Below are 17,555 nucleotides of genomic sequence, written 5' to 3'. Positions count from 1 at the left end.
CTGATAAATAATTTAGCCAAGTACACCAATGGATTGTTCTCAAAGCACCTTCCCACAGAATAATTATATACAAAAAGAATAATTTCACCATGGAGAAATCTGGCCAGTACCAAGGTGTCAAAATATACATCATCAGTTTTGAGACAATTACTGAATATACTTGAATTTGTGTATTATCTGATAGGATGCAAAGATTGCATCATTATTTCTGGGGTATGCCTGTTGAAAATGTATCACCAGAACCTAATCATAAGGACACAACAGACAGACTCAAATTGAGGATAATACTATAAAATAACTGGCCTGTAATCATCAAAATTCAAGGAAAGATAAGTGAAGAAAGACTGAGAGAATGTTAGAGATGGATAAAAACTAAAGAGACTTAATAATTCAAGAACTCAATGTCAGATGTGATCCTGGTTTGGATCCTTTTACTATACAGGATATTGTTGGGACAATTGGTGGAACTTGAATGCAGATACATCAATGTTAATTTGTTTCCTCTTTTTATGTGTTTGGTTTTTTTCTTATCAATGTTAATTTGATATATCTATACCGACTAAGCAGTCATCAATATCATCTTGATATTGATTATTACATTTTGGTCCTGTAGGAGAATATCCTTGCTTGTAGGAATTACACACCTGAACACTTACGGTAAAGAAGTACCATGTTAGAACCTATTCAGAGATGATTCTGGGGGAAATGTTCTGTAAATTCGAAATTATTTCAAAAAAATTTTTAAATAACTAAATGTTCTTTCAGGCACATTCACCACTAGAGAAATTACTTTCTTTGAGAACTACAAAGACACAACTTTTCATATAAACCTACAGCAGAATAATGTGTTTTCTTGTTGGGATTTTGTTATTTATTAGATATAAAAAATAAGCATGCAGAGGTTTCTTAAGAGATAGCTTTTTACAAACACATTTAACACACACTGAAGATACATACACACACCGATATGTTAAAGAATTTTAAAGTGGCTGGTGTAGTTGTGCATCTACTGAGATTTATAGGCTTGTGACCTAAGAACAGTTGGGTATTTTTCAGGATTTAAAAGCAACATCCTGAAATTTAAAAAAAAAAAAGTTGGCATTTATTGTTTTTGTTGTTCTTTTTGCAAAGTAATTAAGCATGTAGGCCCCAGAGCCAAGCTGCCTGCTTTGAATCCTGGCCACCACTTATAAGATATGCCACCTCTGACAAAGTATTTGATTTTTTTTTTTTTTTTTTTTTTTTTTTAAGATGGAGTCTCACTCTGTGGCCCAGGCTGGAGTGCAGTGGCACAGTCTCAGCTCACTGTAACCTCTGCCTCCTGGGTTCAAGCGATTGTCTTGCCTCAGCCTCCCTAGCAGTTGGGATTATAGGTATGTGCTACCATGCCCAGCTAATTTTTGTATCCTTAGTAGAGATGGGGTTTTGCCATGTTGGCCAGGCTGGTCTCAAACCCCTGACCTCAAGTCATTTGCCCACCTCGGCCTACCAAAGTGCTGGGATTATAGGCGTGACCCACCACTGATTTTTTTAAGCCTCCATTTTCCCATGTGTAGATGAGGAAAATAATGTTGAACTCACAAGTCTTGCAGTAGGATAAATGAGATAATATAGTCTATAGCATACAGTAAGCACTAAATAAAGTTGGCTGCTATTACTATTTCATGAGTAGTTAAAATGCTTTCATAAAATCATTTTAGTATGATTATGTTAGCTTTCTTTCCTCTCACCAGGAGTAGAATTACTAGGGGACCATCAAAGTCATGGCTTCTGCTGTTAAGCCTGTCTCAGGATTAAATTAAAGCCTGGAGCTGGAGCATATTCTAGAAGACAGAAGGCAGGGCAAGGCCATAGACAGACTTGGGCTTTAGAGAACTAAGACTTTGGTTAAATTCCATACCTGCTACTTAGAAGCTTTCTGACTTGAGTCTTGGCATGTAAAATGGCTATAACATACACAAATAATCATAGCGACCACGTGGATTGTGGAGGGTTAAATTAGATAAACCTTGCAAAACAGCTAATTAAGTTACCAACCTAAAGAATGTCCTCAAAGAACTATGGTTATTTTTATTACTCCTTTAAAAGTGCAGGAATAGTTTCTTCAGAAGAATACAAGCGTTAGGGTCAGAGATAGTAACAGAACGTTTGAGGGCATTTTTGAGAGTGTGATAAGCTTGTCACTATTTGTTCCTGCAGAGGTTTGGACTGCCAAAGATGGACTTAAATTGCTTCAGAAGGAATTTCAGTTGACAAGAAGCATGTCCTGTGAGATGCTGAAAAAGGATAGATAGCAATCTTTCTAGAACAATATGGGTTTAGTGCACACCAGCCTTGGAACCAGGCACAAAGGACAGAATACTTCATCCAGTCCCACCTGTGTTTAAGTGGTGGAAAGAATATGGATTTTTCTGTCTGTAAAAATGTAAGCCTTTATCCCAGAGGAGGGTCTTATCAGGTGCACTATTAAAATGTGTCTGTATATTTTCTTTTGAAGAGAAAATGTGCTTCCTTTAGAGAGCTTATTTAGTTGCTCATCTAAAATTAGTGGCTCTTAGTTATTGACCCAGGACTTCTTTAGAATTCTGGGTATTATTAAAGGAAGTTTTCCTGATGCACTGTCTTCTGCTTTAATTCATTCACTCAACCATGCTACAAATGTTTATTGAGAACACCTAATATTCCAAGCACTTTGCTAGAAGTTATTTAAAAAAAAAAAAAAAAAAAAAGAGGACAGAACAGAACCTCATGAAACAGTATTCACAGTCTACTGCTCTTATAACCTCTGATGGGTTTTATGGGAACTCTTTGCAAAGGAACATACTTTGAACCATTTTTAAAAATCAGATTATTTTGGCTACAGAGATATGTATCTGGAGTATTTGCAGACAGGCTTATCTCCACATTTGCCTGGAATTCCTGTATCTAGAGATTTCCTTCCAGCAGTGTCCCTATATGCAGTGAACAGCAGCCTGTGTCTTGCAGGAGAGGTGCCCATCCTTGATAGCTCATGTAAAATTAAACTTAGGCTGGTCATTGGTTTACTCTGTTATGAAATAGAAGCTCTCAGTGTTGCCGCTTTTGATGCATGGGGGGAGAATTTTCCTTAAAAAAAAAATCATGGCGATGTTAACTCTCCCAGCCGACTAGTGGCACTAAGGAAAACTGCTGCTTGGGTCTGAATTGCCAAAGGAAGAAAGCTGCAATTGCAGTACATTTCCCTATTACAAAGAGCATCGGCTTTGCCAGGAAGAGCCACATGCAGCACAAAGCACACCATAAAAGAACTTTGGTAGTGAAATGACTCTGTCTTCATTCACATATGCTGGTAGCATGTTTATTCAGTGTGTGCCTCTGCTGAGATAAGACCCGCTTCCTTCAGATGTCCTAGACTGCAGTTTGTGTAGCTGGAGAACTTAATGAGTAATGGATGTGCTTGTCTGGCCAATATAAAGTATTTCCACAGCCTGTGGCTGTGTTTATAGAGAGCGGGAGAGAGACCACAGGCAGCAATTTGTCTTCTTAGGTATCAGCAAAGTCTTCTCTTTTAACAACTAGAAGATTTATTTTTAACTGCTTGACTCAGTGTTTGTCAGATGATTCGGACCATCAAACTGCAGATTGAAGTCCCCAGCGTGGGGGAAGCTGGAATGGCAAGGGAAAGGGGGCTGGCTGGGAAAAGGGGTGGGATTTTAGAATCGTGCCTGTGTGGCTCTGCCTCCCGATGTGGGAGAGAGTTAAGGGCTTCCAGCGGCATGAGTGTATTTGCAGGTCAAGCTGGGAACTAAAGGGTAATGGCTGCCTTCAGCTGCTTAAAGACATAATTGGCCAGTGATTGGGGTATTGTGGGGAGCAACCAGGGACCCAGGGACCAGTGTGTTCTGAGCACCGCACTTCGCTCTGCTGCAAATTAAGCTTTTCTCCTGCTTGATGCTGCCTGTCTCCAGAAGCCTCTCACCATGATCGATAGCTCCAAGAAGCAGCAACAGGGCTTCCCAGAGATTTTAACTGCTGGGGATTTTGAACCATTAAAAGAAAAGGAATGCCTTGAGGGGAGCAACCAGAAAAGTCTCAAGGAAGGTCAGTCTGTCTGTGGACAGGGGCAAAACTGCCAAATTCATATTCTGGTCAGCCAGCTGAGCGTGTCTGTCTGTTACCATGCCGTGTGTCTGCTCTCTCTGTTTACTCATGTACCTTACACGTTCTAAGTTCTTTGAAATGAAAGCTTAATGCTGTTCTGGGTAGCTGTTACTAAAGATTCATTAGCTGATGGAATTGTAGGGCTTTTGCAGGAATTAATACAGTAAGGGGACTTGTACAGCCAGTCCTCATTTTGGTAAAATCTTCCCAGGTTCATTTTGTATATTTTCTTCCTTTTTTTTTCTCTTCCCTCTGTCTTTTCGGAGAGGCCATTTCCTTTTTTATCTTAGTGAGAACACTGCTTCTTTTAGGTTTCCAAACACGTAATTCCAGGAAAATTCATTTTTTCCGTTAAGATGCTTATGATTTTTACTGTTTAAAACCAGGAAGGTAGCTAGCTCTTAAATCCTACAGTGATAGGTTAATTGGTTGTAATGCGCATTGCATCGTTTTTTGTTTTAAAAAGCACATTGCATAGCTTGATTTTGTTTTGTAAAAAAGCAAGCAAAGAATAAGCTTGAGAATAAATACTGTCGATTATTATTGTTAGTAAACACTGCACAGGCACCTCACTGATTGATTTAAGGAAATAGCCAAACATGTGGGCATTGCTGTCCTCTGTCCTGGCATACGGAAGCATGGCAAGACTGGTACACAGCTTGCCTTCCCGTAGCCAGTGTTTAAGAAATTCAGGGTCTACAGAGAATAAGTCTTCCTGAATTTGAGACATGAGGGTCACTCTTCTCAATGCTTGTTTAATTTGAAAATTGGTTTCCTAGTCATCTTTGGGAAGCAAAAAACCCACAATCACCCTTTTTCAGCCTCTCTGCTTTCAGCTGCTGCCAGCAGCCACCCCCTTGCCTCCCGCTCGCTCTTGCCCGTCTTGTAGAGACCCAGAGAGTAAATGTAGAGTTAATTGGTCTAAGTAGTGTTTTGAGCTTCTTCTAAAAGATAAGAAGAAGAAACAAGAGTTAGACTTGCTAGAGTTGAACTACTTTTGGGTATGGGCAGGAAAAACTCCTAGGTTGAAATAAATGACACACAATGAAGTATAAATAGCTGTTGCTAGGAACCAAACAATGGAGTTGCCTCTGCTTGTGCACAGCGTGTCGTACTGTCGATTTTTATAAAAATCGATGCCAGTGGAATTTTTAGGATGCATTTCTGGAGACTCATTGAAGGGAACTTAAATTTCTTAAATCATTAGTTTTTTAAAGTTTGAGAATTATCATTTAAGTCAAGTTCAAGTGTCAAGCTCCTAATAATACTATAAATTTAAAACATTTTTGTGTACTTGAAAAACTAGGAAAGTAGAGGAAAACAGGAGAAATAAAAAGATGTCACAACAGCAATGGGATTAAGGCATATAGAAAGCAAGGATTAAAAACATAAGAGAGTAACAGAATCATCAACAGGAACCACAAAATAGAGTTGAGATGATTACATAATGTACAGATTCTTCCCCTAACAATTCTGACTATGCTTTCGATTTATACAGGTATAATAGTATAATGGCAAAACAGCATAGACCCTGGAGTGAGAAATACTTGAGTTCAAATCCTACATGCACCATTTACCAGGTTTGTGATCCTGGACAAGCTTACTCCACTGAGCCTTAACTTCCTCATTTGTACAATGAGGAGAAACAATACCTACTTCATAGTGATTTTATAAGATGCCTTGTTAATGCCAGTTTCTCATCTCCTTGCTTTTTTTGTATTTCTTTTTCCTTCTATTTAAAATTTAAATTTTAAAATCCTGCATATATTTACAAAATAGAAGTATTATATCTCTTACTGTTTTGTTAAATTTATTGATATAAAGAGGTAGAGGAGAGAAACTTTATATTTAAAACACGCCACAGAAATAATTGGATGATAAAATTAATGTCTCACTGTAGTTGCATTGAACTGGGTTTTGCTTTATATCTCAACAGACTAAATATTTCTACTCATTTAATAGATTCTACTCATCTAATAGATAGGGTTGAGGCTAAAATAATATATATAGAGATTAAGGGTGATTTGCTGCCTCAAAGTTAGTGACACTGAAAAGATTAGCTCTAGTTTTAATTAGAATGGAAAAAATAAAAATTATAGAAAGGCACTTTTAAAATTTGGAGTCATATAAAAATAACTTGGTTCTCTTTGCAAAATTGAACTCCCAAAATTCAGTATGTCACTGATCCTGCCTGCAGATGAACAACAATGTTCAGCTCATCAGATTTGTAGAATTTAACTTTGGGACAAGCTCCTGGTTACTTCATCTGCTTTTAAGTATTGGGTCCTGCATCGTTTACATGAATCCATGGAAGTTGATTGAGATGGCAGCAGTTCAAATACTTTTGGTTAACGTTTTACTCTAAAATACCCTGGAGTCTAATTAGATTTGTGCTGTCTTGTCAAAAGAGACAAATATATAAATGACTATTAATAATCCTTAATAGTTTATACTTCATGTTTTAAAGGACAGTTATTAAAAATATTTATCATATTTTGTATCAACAGTAGTTTCCTACTCATTTTTGGACAACTTGTTTTTGGGTTGTTTGAAAGAGCATCCTTTAGAATTTTTTTAAATGTCTGAATTGTAAGTTTCTGGGTAATGAAGGAGGGATAAATTTGGGTTCATTTAACTTTTTAATCACATAGACACAAGCTTGGGCTCTGTATGTCTGATATGTGTCCACTATCAGGGCTTGGAAGGCTACTCTGCTTCTCAAGTAGTTGCTTGCTTGCTTCCTTTTATTGGGATGTTTTAGAATCTTGTAATTGTTGACAGTGCTGGTTGGATGAAATTATTATGAGGGGAAAACAGCCTTTATTAGCAAACACTGTAGGATCCAAGAATTGATGGGATGCCTTAACAAGAAAATTTAGCAATACCTTTTGAAAATTTAAAAGAGGAAAAAGTTCTAACTGCTGACCACCTGTGAATAGTTGTCATCACACTGCAGAGAATTGTGTGGATAATAAAGCATATCATCTCATAGCTTTGTTGATGCTTATATAAGCTTTTTGATAGATACCAGCCATTATATGTGGTTGGAGAATTTAATTATTTTCTCCTCTAGGAGAGAACAGCAATAAATGTCATGAATTCCCCCGAACAAATTCAAAATAGAAAATTCTCCTTAGACTAGTGTCTTTTGTCAAAGCAGCAATAGGAAATCTCAACTTTTAACTTGTCTACAGACGGCTTCAAACATTCTCTAATTATACTCAACATACATGAGCTTTCAATTTCTGGATCTACAGCTAAGAAGAGTATTACAAACCACTCTGACATGACAACTGAAGAGTTGATAATTATGAACTTTCAGGAAAAATCAAATAAATTGAGATGATTTAATTCAAATAAGTGTTTTAACGTGAGTCATTATTGAGATAAATGAATCATAATTCTAATGCTACTAGCTAGTTATGTTCCATATTTATCACAGGCAAATGGTAGCAAATGGATTTTAAGAGGAAAAAATGATATTTGATATGAAGGACTCTCTAATGGTGAAAAATAAGATACTACAGAAAGAAAACCGAGTTCTGTGTTAATTACTTTAACTGAAACTGCCCTAACAAGACAACCCTCGATCGCAGTGTTTTAACCATTCAAAGTGCATTTCGTGCTCAAAACACAGTCCAGTGTGGGCAGGACAACTATCTCAGGCAGCTGTCCTCCAAGAAGTGACCTGGGGACCTGGGCTCCTGTCATTGTGTGGCTCAACCATGAGTGTCAAGGGAGTGGGGAGGAGTTACACACTTGGGGGGCCACATTTCCAGTTCTGCCACAGACTGGCTAATAGCCGAGATGAAGTACGTGAAAGCTTATGGTAGATGGCCCAGCCAGCAGTGCAGTAAATTAACATACTGTACTGGGATGTGTCTCTAGTAGCTTTGAGAAGAAAATGAACATTTGTCTGAGATATTATGAATAATCCAACCTGGAAATACATTGAGATTAAATAAATCACTTTACCAAAGCACCAGAACTTTTTTTAAATGATGGAAGTTATGCATACTCTACCTGTACTGTCCACTACCCACATATGGCTGCTTAAATTTAAAATAATTAAAATGAAATAAATTGTTTTAAAAATTCAGCTCCTCAGTCACATGAGCCACATTTCAACTACTCTGGAGCCACATGTGGCTAGTGGCTGCTGCATTGAATATTTCCATTTCTGCCCTCACAGAACGCTCTGGACAATGCTACTCAGTGCTTTGAGCAAAGCACTCTCTCGCTCCAGCCTTGCAGGCCCTGTCTCTTAAAATCCAATTCCTGTGCCACTTTTTAAAGAAAGGCACTTGATCCCATCAGCTAATGATAATTTCTTCTCTCCTATATATTCCCAGGAACTGTATCTGTACCGTTCTATGGCATTTCACCTTATGCTAGTGTAATATAGATCTGCAGCTAATGATAATTTCTTCTGTCCTATATATTCCCAGTAACTGTATCTGTACCATTCTATGGCATTTCACCTTATGCTAGTGTAATATAGATCTGCACTGTCTTTGCTATTAGCCCCATAATATTTCTTGGAGAAAGAGTTGTTGTCTGGCCTATTTGTCCCCCTCATCCCCCAATATCTTGCATCTCATAGACACATTATTATTTTGCATAAGTATTTAAAGAGTAGTATACCCTTCTCTGCCTTCTTAAACAGAATATAATAATTGGAATTATCACTTTCAGATATAATTTATAATTCCATTATAAGTTAATGGCTTACCTCAAATGTAATGCCGTGGTGCCCCGAAGGCACTGTTAAGGTATGTAAGATTGTTGTCCATGCACAGAATGATTGCTGGATCATTACTAGATTACTCAAATTGTTATTAATTGTTTGATTTTTATTATCTGCCACTTTGGGCTGCTCTTCCTTTTCTGATTGCTGCTTCTAATCATCTTTAAAAATAGACAATTAAAATAAATGGTTAAAACGTACAGAAGGTATTACAAAGCACGTGAATTTTGCAACATCTATTTTGATTTCTTCTGGAATGTCTTCTTTGTTTTCTGCCAACATTCTACTAATTGAAAGTGTTGTACAAGTGAGTTGCCACTAAATTAATGTTTTTTAAAAGAGTGGGGCACGGTGGCTCACACCTATAATCCTAGCACTTTTGGGAGTCTGAGGCAGGAGGATCACTTGAGCCCAGGAGTTTAAGACCAGCCTGGGCAACATAGCAAGACTCCGTCTCTACAAAAAAAAAAAAAAAAAAAAATTAGCCAGGTGTGGTGGCTTATGCCTATAGGCTTACCTACTTAGGAAGCTGAGATGCAGGGAGCCCTTGAACCCAGGAGTTTGAGGCTGCAGTGAGCTGTGATCACACCACTGCACTCCAGCCTGGGCAACAGAACAGGACCCCTGTATCAAAAAGTAAATTCGAAAAGATATGAGATATGGTTTTTATACAATAGGAATGAAAAAGTAAAAGATCTCTCTTCACAGACATTATTCAATATTTTTAAAAGGTGCGTACTACTATTGAGATGAAGTTATATAATTTTTTATTAGAAATAATTAAGGCTTTGAGTGCTTTCACATAGCACAATGCCAGTTATGTTAAACTTCTGTAAGCCCCTACATTCAGGGAGCTGACAGCCTAAAGAGTGAGAAACTAAATGATAGTAGAAGTTAAAACACACACACATACACAAGATAACAGAAAAGGCTATATATGCTTTGGTCCAAATGAGCAAGCATTACAGACTGGGGGCTGGGCCTCTCTTGTGCTGCAGACCTGCACAGCCATCTGCCTCCCTCACATTTCCAGTGGGCCTTTTATTCCTTCCCACCATTCTTCCAGGGTTCCCCATCTCAATAAATAGCACCCCTGTCCACCCAGTGGCTCCTGCCAGGAACCTAGTTGGGAGCAATTCTTGACACTTTCCTTGACCTCCTCAGAACCTGTCACCAAGTCCTGCCGCCAAAGCTGCCAATTCTACCTCAGAAATATTTCATCCGTCCACAGCACTGTATCACCACGGCCAACAGCCCTGTCCAGGTCCCCTTTACTCAGATCACATATTTACGGGCATCTTGACTCCAGCAGAAAGAGCACAGCCTCGCTGGTTTTCCCTCCCCCTACACACATTCTGGCCCCTTTCATTCCTTCACCCTCCACTGATGTCGGGAGTGAGTATCGTATTGCGTCACTGCACTCCAACCTGGGCAAGAGTGAGACCCTGTCTCAAAAAAAAAAAAAAGAATGATCATCTTAAAATGTAATCCTATTCCGCTGTGTCACTGGCTCACACCTTGTAATTGATTTCCATTGTACTTGGGATAAAATCAAAAATCTGTGGGGTAAAAAGCCCTGCCTATGTTTCCAGAAGCTGCTGGACTTGCTCTCCCTCATCTCTCTTCTCTCTAGAATGCCTCCCCTCCCCAGCCCCTGGCCTGAGCACCTGTAGCTCACCCTTTCAGTTTCACTTCAGATGTCGCCTTCTCACAGAGGCCCTTCAGTACCACTGTTCCCTCCTCAAACTGACTTAGATCCTTTTAGTCTTTGTATGTATCTATCACTATTATTTTATTCAATATCCCTCTCCCCCTCTAGACCGTAAGATTTATGAGGATGGCGCTAAGTCTATCTTGTTCACCACTGTGCTTGCATCTGCCGGCCCATGACATCTGCTGCTCACTTGGTAAATATTATTTCACGGGAGGATGTTTATTTCCTGGGATAGAATAATCAGAAAAGTGTTCATGGAGCTGCTGTGGTTATCCTGATTCCATCACCTAAGGGAAAAAGGCACATCAAAATTACCATTTAAACCATTTTAAGGCCTACATTCAGCATCAGGGTAGGCCTTGATTACTATTTTATCATATCAGTCTCACCTCATTAAGGTGATATAGTCCCTGCTTACAGTGGTTCAACTTAGGATTTTTGACTTTATGATGGGTTTATCAGAGTATTAAATGCATTTTGACTTACAGTTTTCGACTTAAACCCATCCTAAGTGAAGGAGCATCTGTACTATCATAACACCACTCTAATTTATTAAAAGCTTTCAGGAAAAAATATAGGTAAGTTTGAAACATTGGGTTTTCCATTGTTTCCTAAAGATAGCTTTATCAGGGTTTTTTAGCGGCATCAGAATGGCAAAGAGGATCTTAACATTTCTTTGTGTCTTCCCAGTTGTATTAGTCAGCTTATACTGCAATAACAAAATACCGTGGACTACCTGGCTTAAACAACAGAAGTTACTTTTCTCACAGTTCTGGAGGCTAGGAAGCCTGGTAGGGTCAGTTAATGGTGGTGGGTCTCTTCCTGGCTTGTAGCCTTCTTGCTGTGCATGCACAGGGAGAGAAAGAGGGAGGGTGAGCTCTCTGGTGTCTCTTCTCATGAAGACACTAACCCTGTCAGATCAGGGTCCCAACCTCATGACCTCATTTAACTTTACCTCTGAAAGGCCCTTTTTCCAAATGCAGTCACATTGGGGGTTAGGGCTTCCATGTAGGAATTTGAGAGGGACACAGTTCAGTCTATAACAGCAGTGAATCTTATTGATGTAAGAACTTTTTCTATTGGAATTTTAAGGTACAAGATTTCTTATAAAATAGAGATAGTGTGAGCAAAAGCACTGATGAGGTTAATTGGTACAGTGGCCAAAACTTAATAGCATATTAGGAAGTATTTCTTTTTGTATGCTTTTCTTTTTTTTTTTAATTATCTTGTGGAAAGACTAAATTTTCCTTCTTAATTCTGGCTCTGCGTGTCACTAGCTGTGTGATCTTGGATAAATGCTTAATTCCTTTGTAAAACTCAGTATTGGTACCCGCCATGTAGGGTTGTTATGAGGATTAGATGTGGTGATAGCTGTAAAGCTCCCAGGATGGAGTCTGACAAACAATGAGCCCACATTAAAGCTCCGTTTGACCCACTTGGCCACCCTTTCCAGTGTGGGGCAAAGTAAAACCAATTTCTAGGCTGTTGAAGCAGGTGAATGCACACAGGCTGGCGATTTCCCAACTGAATACGATTTCTGAGGAGGTGCAAGTGTCCAGTGTCTGCATTCTAGCATGCATGATCATCTGCTAGAGTTGCCCTTTTTCTCGTTTATTTGAATCTAAACAGTAGAGCAAGTAGATTGACTATCTTGGAGTTTAAACACCGAAAACATCCAAACATCAGAACTTGTCTCCACATACTACTGACATTGAAACATGTCATGAAACATGACATTCTAATACCAGAACAATTGGCTGTTGTGCATAGCAAGGGATAATGTGGCAATCCTCCATGCTGTGCATGGCTGCTTGGTCCATCATCGTCTGGATCATCTCACACAGTTGCTATGATATTAGGATAACACACAAGTTATGGCAGTTCTTAGTTTATGTTTTGCTAGGCACATTGCACATGTGTGTGTGTATGTATATACATAGGTATATATACAAATGTGTATATGTAAATATATTTGAGTGTGTGTGTATCAGCCCCATTCCTGAATCCACAAAATGGAAAGAAAAACCAAGATAGTCTGGATCATCTGACTTCAACAGAGTAGCGTGCGCTTACTATTCTGGGAAAAATTGGAGGTAAACAATATTCCACTGTTTCCCTGTTTCGTTAATTGTTCTTTTATTCAGAGAGCCCACCTTACACATTTGTATTAAGAAATATGAGAACATTTTATACAATGTACATTTTTCCATTATAGAGGGATTCAGAAGCAGAGCTTTAACATGTAGCACTAGCTCTACCTATAGCTGCACACTGAAATTCTAAACCATGGTGGAGTGTAGAATTTTTTATTGCCCCCAAAATAAGAAAAATAAACATTATCTTCTTTGGGAACCATATAGATAAGGAATTTAGAACTTTAAGGATAGAACCAACATGATCTCACAGGTTAAAAATGAATTGTTTGAAAAATCAAGTATTGTTTTAACCTCTGCATTGTTGGTGATCAATTAAGTGGATGATTAATATCTTTATGTATATCTGTCGCAGGCTAATGTTATCTCTGCCATTCTGTACCAGGTCCCTGGCTTGACATCATACTGTCATATCACAAGAAGCATACTTTAAATTCATTCCAACTTTTGACAAAAAGGAGAAAGGAATTTGTGTGAAGGTATGATGAGTTTAAAGAAACATGCCCCATTTTTAGCAGTCTGTTTCCATGGCAACAGAAGCAGCAGCCAACCAGAGAGTTATCAAAGCTCCTGTAAATTTCCAAAGCTGAGTGTTGAAACATTGTCTTCCTGACCTCATGCTGCAGATTATTGTAGGAAACCTACAGTGTATTAGTCTGGAATAATGGCGGTCCTGTTAGCATTTTAGTTTTTACTTTAATTTTGCTCTTTAATTTCTAAGAGAAGGTAAATGCTACATTCTAGATTGTGGGACTTCCTTACAGGCAAGGGATGGTGGTTTAGAATTCCAAGGTCTATATCACCTGCCACTTCCCCTCCTTTTCCAATTCTGTGTACTTAATAAGAATGCAGTAAACTTTATGTTGAAATCAAAGGCAATATTTCCACTTGGTCTAGAGCCTAACTTTTTTCAAACACTAATTTGAATAGTTTTTCAGTTAACTTGATGTTGTTGCTCCCTTTTTCATCAGAAAATAGTCTTAATATCAAAATTCCTGATCAAAATGCTGTTTGTTCTTTGTAGTGTCTGGGGTTGATATTTATGTGCACACTATGGAGCTCTGCTTTTATTTCAGACAGGAAGTGCTGGTGGAAGTTTGCTTACCCACTGCAGATAGCACAGCTTTTACAGAACAAACCATTTTATTTCTGGCCTGTTTGCATTCCACTTTTTTAAATTCCTTGAAGAAGAACCCATTTTATAATTGGCAAATTAGCACCCTTGAAATACAACCCAAAATTTGTGATACTCAGTTACTACTTTTTATCATCTGTGAGAGTACTTTGGTGCTTTCTCTTCTTTTTGTTTTTCTTTTTCTTTGTTTTTTGGGGGTTTGTTGTTGTTTTTTTTTTTGTTTGTTTTTTGTTTTTTTTTTTTGAGATGGAGTCTCACTCTGTTGCCCAGACTGGAGTGCAGTGTCGTGATCTCGGCTCACTACAACCTCCGCCTCCCGAGCTCAAGTGATCCCCACCCCACCTCCACCTCAGCCTCCCAAGTAGCTGCGATCACAAGCATGCCCCACCACGCCTGGCTGATTTTTGTATTTTTAATAGGGGTTTCACCATATTGGCCAGGCTAGTCTCGAACTCCTGACCTCAAGTGATCCGCCTGCCTAAGCCTCCCAAAGTGCTGGGATTAAGGCGTGAGCCATCGCGCCTGGCCAGTGCTTTCTCTTCTTTAATGCAGCTTGAATTTTGCATTAATTGTAAGTGGAGAAATCTACCACTTTTTCATGGCCTTCTTTACTTTTTTACTCATAGCCTCTCCTTTTTAGTCTTTTACCCTTCAGAACAACATAATTACATTTTGTCTTCATTCCTACAATCATCAGCAATTCAAAAATAACCCCAAACTCCAAATTCCTGCAATGAAGTGAAACAGTGTTGGTTTTGCGCCCATGATAATCACTTGCCCATAGAAAGTTATTTTGGTAATTTATTCTTAAATGTGACAATTAAATTTATTCTTAAATGTGACTGTTTTCTTAGCAAATAGCAACTCAGTTATATGCTCTAAGTATACCATGCAAACTTAAGTAAAACATGTTTATTAAAACTTATATATATGGTAAGCATTGTGGAAGCTGCTAGAAATATAAGGATGAGGTCTGGTAGGGCAAATAGAGGCAAAATATAGATATCTAGAGTGCAGTGTGATGGGGAATATATAATGTAGTTGTTATTGTAGTTATCAAATTGTTAAAAGATCAAATCATTATTAATGGTTAATGGAATTATGGTGGTGAGAGGGGCCAGCCGGGGTGGGTAGGAAATAAGAAATGTGATTATTGAGAAATTAGTTTCATAATGTCTGTTCTGCTAACTGTTCCTTTTTTTTAATTATTGAAGTGAAATTCACATAACATAAAATTAACGATTAAGCAGTTGCTGTCATGCGCCCTTCCCCACAGTCCCTGGCAACCACCAATCTGCACTCTGTCTCTGAATTTACCAATTCTGGATATTTCATGTAAATGGGGACTCATACAATATGTGAGCTTTTATATCTGGCTTCTTTTCCTTGTAATGTTTTTCAGTTTCATCCACATTGTAGTATGAGTATTTAATTTCTTTTTATGACTGAATAATATTCCATTGTATGGATATGCCACAATTTGTTTATCCATTCATCTGTTGATGACATCTGGGCAGTTTCTGCCTCTTGGTTATTGTGAATAGAGTTGCTATGGACATGTGTGTACATGTATTTGTTTGAGTACTTGTTTCCAATTCTTATTTCACCTAGGAGTAGAATTGCTGGGCTGCAATTGTTATAAACTAAAATTATATTCAGTTTAGAAAAGAACTTCTTTAGGAAAGACTTTGGAAAGAACTGCTAAATGTTCTAATTTTGTATCTTGCGGTCTTTTCCTCTGATAAAAATGATACCATTTAGAGTCAGTGAATAACTTGCCATGCAGTTTCCTGATTTCTCTCCCCCTGGCTGTTGCCTTTACTAGTTGGAGCATTTCGGTAATGCATAACCATGTTTCTCTTTTTGACTTTCTCTTCACAGTCTACAATGATTATTCCAAACCTCCTTCACTGGCCTCAAAATTAACTTTCCCTTTACCCATCTCACTTGGAACAGATGACCGTTCTTTCAACTTCTCCAAAAAGTTAAAAGCCATCATCTGGGAACTCCCTAGATGTCCCAGGCCAAAGCTGTAAAGCTTCTTGCAGCAGTAGCCAATCCTCATTGCCCTCCTATTATGATAGAAGAAGTGTCTCTTAATAAAGGATGTCTTAGTACGTCTGTCGCCTTCCTACTGCCTTCAGGGTACCTGCTATCTCTTAAATGCTCTTGTTCATTCTCTCATTTGTATTCATTCTCATTTTTTTCTTCTCCCCTTCCCTCTCTCTTGCTCTTCATCAATTATAAACTTGCTGAAGTATTTTCCAACTTCAAGTTTCACACCCTCAAGTTTTCACTTTCTCCCTTGCCCTTCCTGGGCAGCATCTTGAAAGCATGCTTACACTTAGTGCACTCACTCTTGCCTCTCGTTCACTCCTGACCTCCTCCAGCCTGACTTACATCCATCACTTCACAAAAGTAGCTCCTCCAGGGATTAAAACAGCAGCATTTGACACACTTGATCATGCCTCCTTGAAAAACTCTTACACACACCCTCCTGGTTCCTCTGCCTTTTTAGGCAGCTTCCTCTGCCTTCGTTTGTTGGATCTTCCTTCCCTATCTGACCTGTAACAGGGCTTCTATTTGTTGGCTTTCTTAAGAGCTCAGTCCTGGGCTTTCTTTTCCTCTCTATTTATATTCTCTACCTCAGCAAACTCCTGTGGCTTCAAATACTACATAAGCGACAACTTCCAAATTCCAGTCTCTGCCAAGACCTTCTGAAATCCGGACCCATGTAGCCAACTGCCATTTTGACATCTCCACCTCCTATTCAAACGTGCCCAAGACTGCGCTTCCTAATAGCCAGCATGCATTCCTTATCTCAGTAAATGGTCTACCCAGGTGCTTAAGCCTGAAACCCAGGATCATCTTTGTGACCTCCTCCTCCTTCAAACACACTATCTACTCCCTTACCATACACTGTTGATTTTATTCTAAATGTATCTGAAATCTATTCATTACATCTCTCAGCCATGATGGAGTTGAAGAAAAAAATAAGTCCTGTGCTCAAAGTTTCTATCCTGGAACATCAGAAAATTCTATGAAATTTAGAAATAAATGTTTGGTTTCAAGAGAAAGCTTACCCTGAACTTTTGACAACCACGGTAAATATTTCCCCATTGAGTCAGAAACCCAGCCCCATTATCCTCACTAATTCTTTTATATCTTACAGTTCTTCACTGCTTATTATTTATATTATTTGACATGATATCACTAGTACCCTTAGGTGAGAGGAGGTAATCTTTGTTTCTGAATTTAAATTTACCTTAAAACTTAATGTTATACATTGTGGGGAAGGGGAAAAATAAAAAGGTACTATCTTACCTTGTAAGCGGGACTACAGATTGGCACAACCATTTGGAAGGCAAAGTGACCCTATCAAAGTTTTAAGGGTGTGTTCCATTATTAGAAATTTAATTTATAGGTATATCATCAAAGGATACCCCCAAAATGAATGAGGATATTCATTATAGCATTATTTGTAATAGCAAAAAATCTGGTAGCTTAAGTATATGAAATACATCCATATGTTAGATACAGCCTTTAAGAAAGAGCTAGATTCGGCCGGGCGCGGTGGCTCACGCCTGTAATCCCAGCACTTTGGGAGGCCGAGGCGGGCGGATCACGAGGTCAGGAGATCGAGACCATCCTGGCTAACAAGGTGAA

The 17,555-nt window shown here is 38.5% G+C and overlaps 1 protein-coding gene and 1 long non-coding RNA gene across 11 annotated transcripts in view; one reads left to right on the top strand and one right to left on the bottom strand.

The window, feature by feature from the left end:
- Positions 1 to 17,555, top strand: part of MRTFB (myocardin related transcription factor B) — a 194,947-nt gene that overhangs the window by 111,303 nt on the left and 66,089 nt on the right. The window contains exon 1 of one of the 10 annotated variants that reach the window (XM_055254367.2): positions 2,079 to 4,080. The exons of the other annotated variants lie outside the window; for them this stretch is intronic. Within the exon in view, the coding sequence (XP_055110342.1) occupies positions 3,960 to 4,080 (121 nt within the window). The 5' untranslated portion in view covers positions 2,079 to 3,959. Of the gene's footprint in view, positions 1 to 2,078; positions 4,081 to 17,555 lie in introns of those variants that run through there. 10 annotated transcript variants of the gene reach the window in all.
- LOC129468603 (uncharacterized) overlaps positions 10,175 to 17,555 on the bottom strand; it is a 50,097-nt gene continuing 42,716 nt past the window's right edge. Inside the window, exon 4 of the long non-coding RNA XR_008652721.2 lies at positions 10,175 to 10,888. This is a non-coding gene — a long non-coding RNA (uncharacterized lncRNA). The remainder of the gene's footprint in view (positions 10,889 to 17,555) is intronic.

Source organism: Symphalangus syndactylus, chromosome 18 (assembly GCF_028878055.3).
Source record: "Symphalangus syndactylus isolate Jambi chromosome 18, NHGRI_mSymSyn1-v2.1_pri, whole genome shotgun sequence".
NCBI lineage: Eukaryota > Metazoa > Chordata > Mammalia > Primates > Hylobatidae > Symphalangus > Symphalangus syndactylus.
The sequence above is the reverse complement of the archived record's forward strand: the minus strand, read 5'-3'. Positions and strand labels throughout refer to the sequence as shown.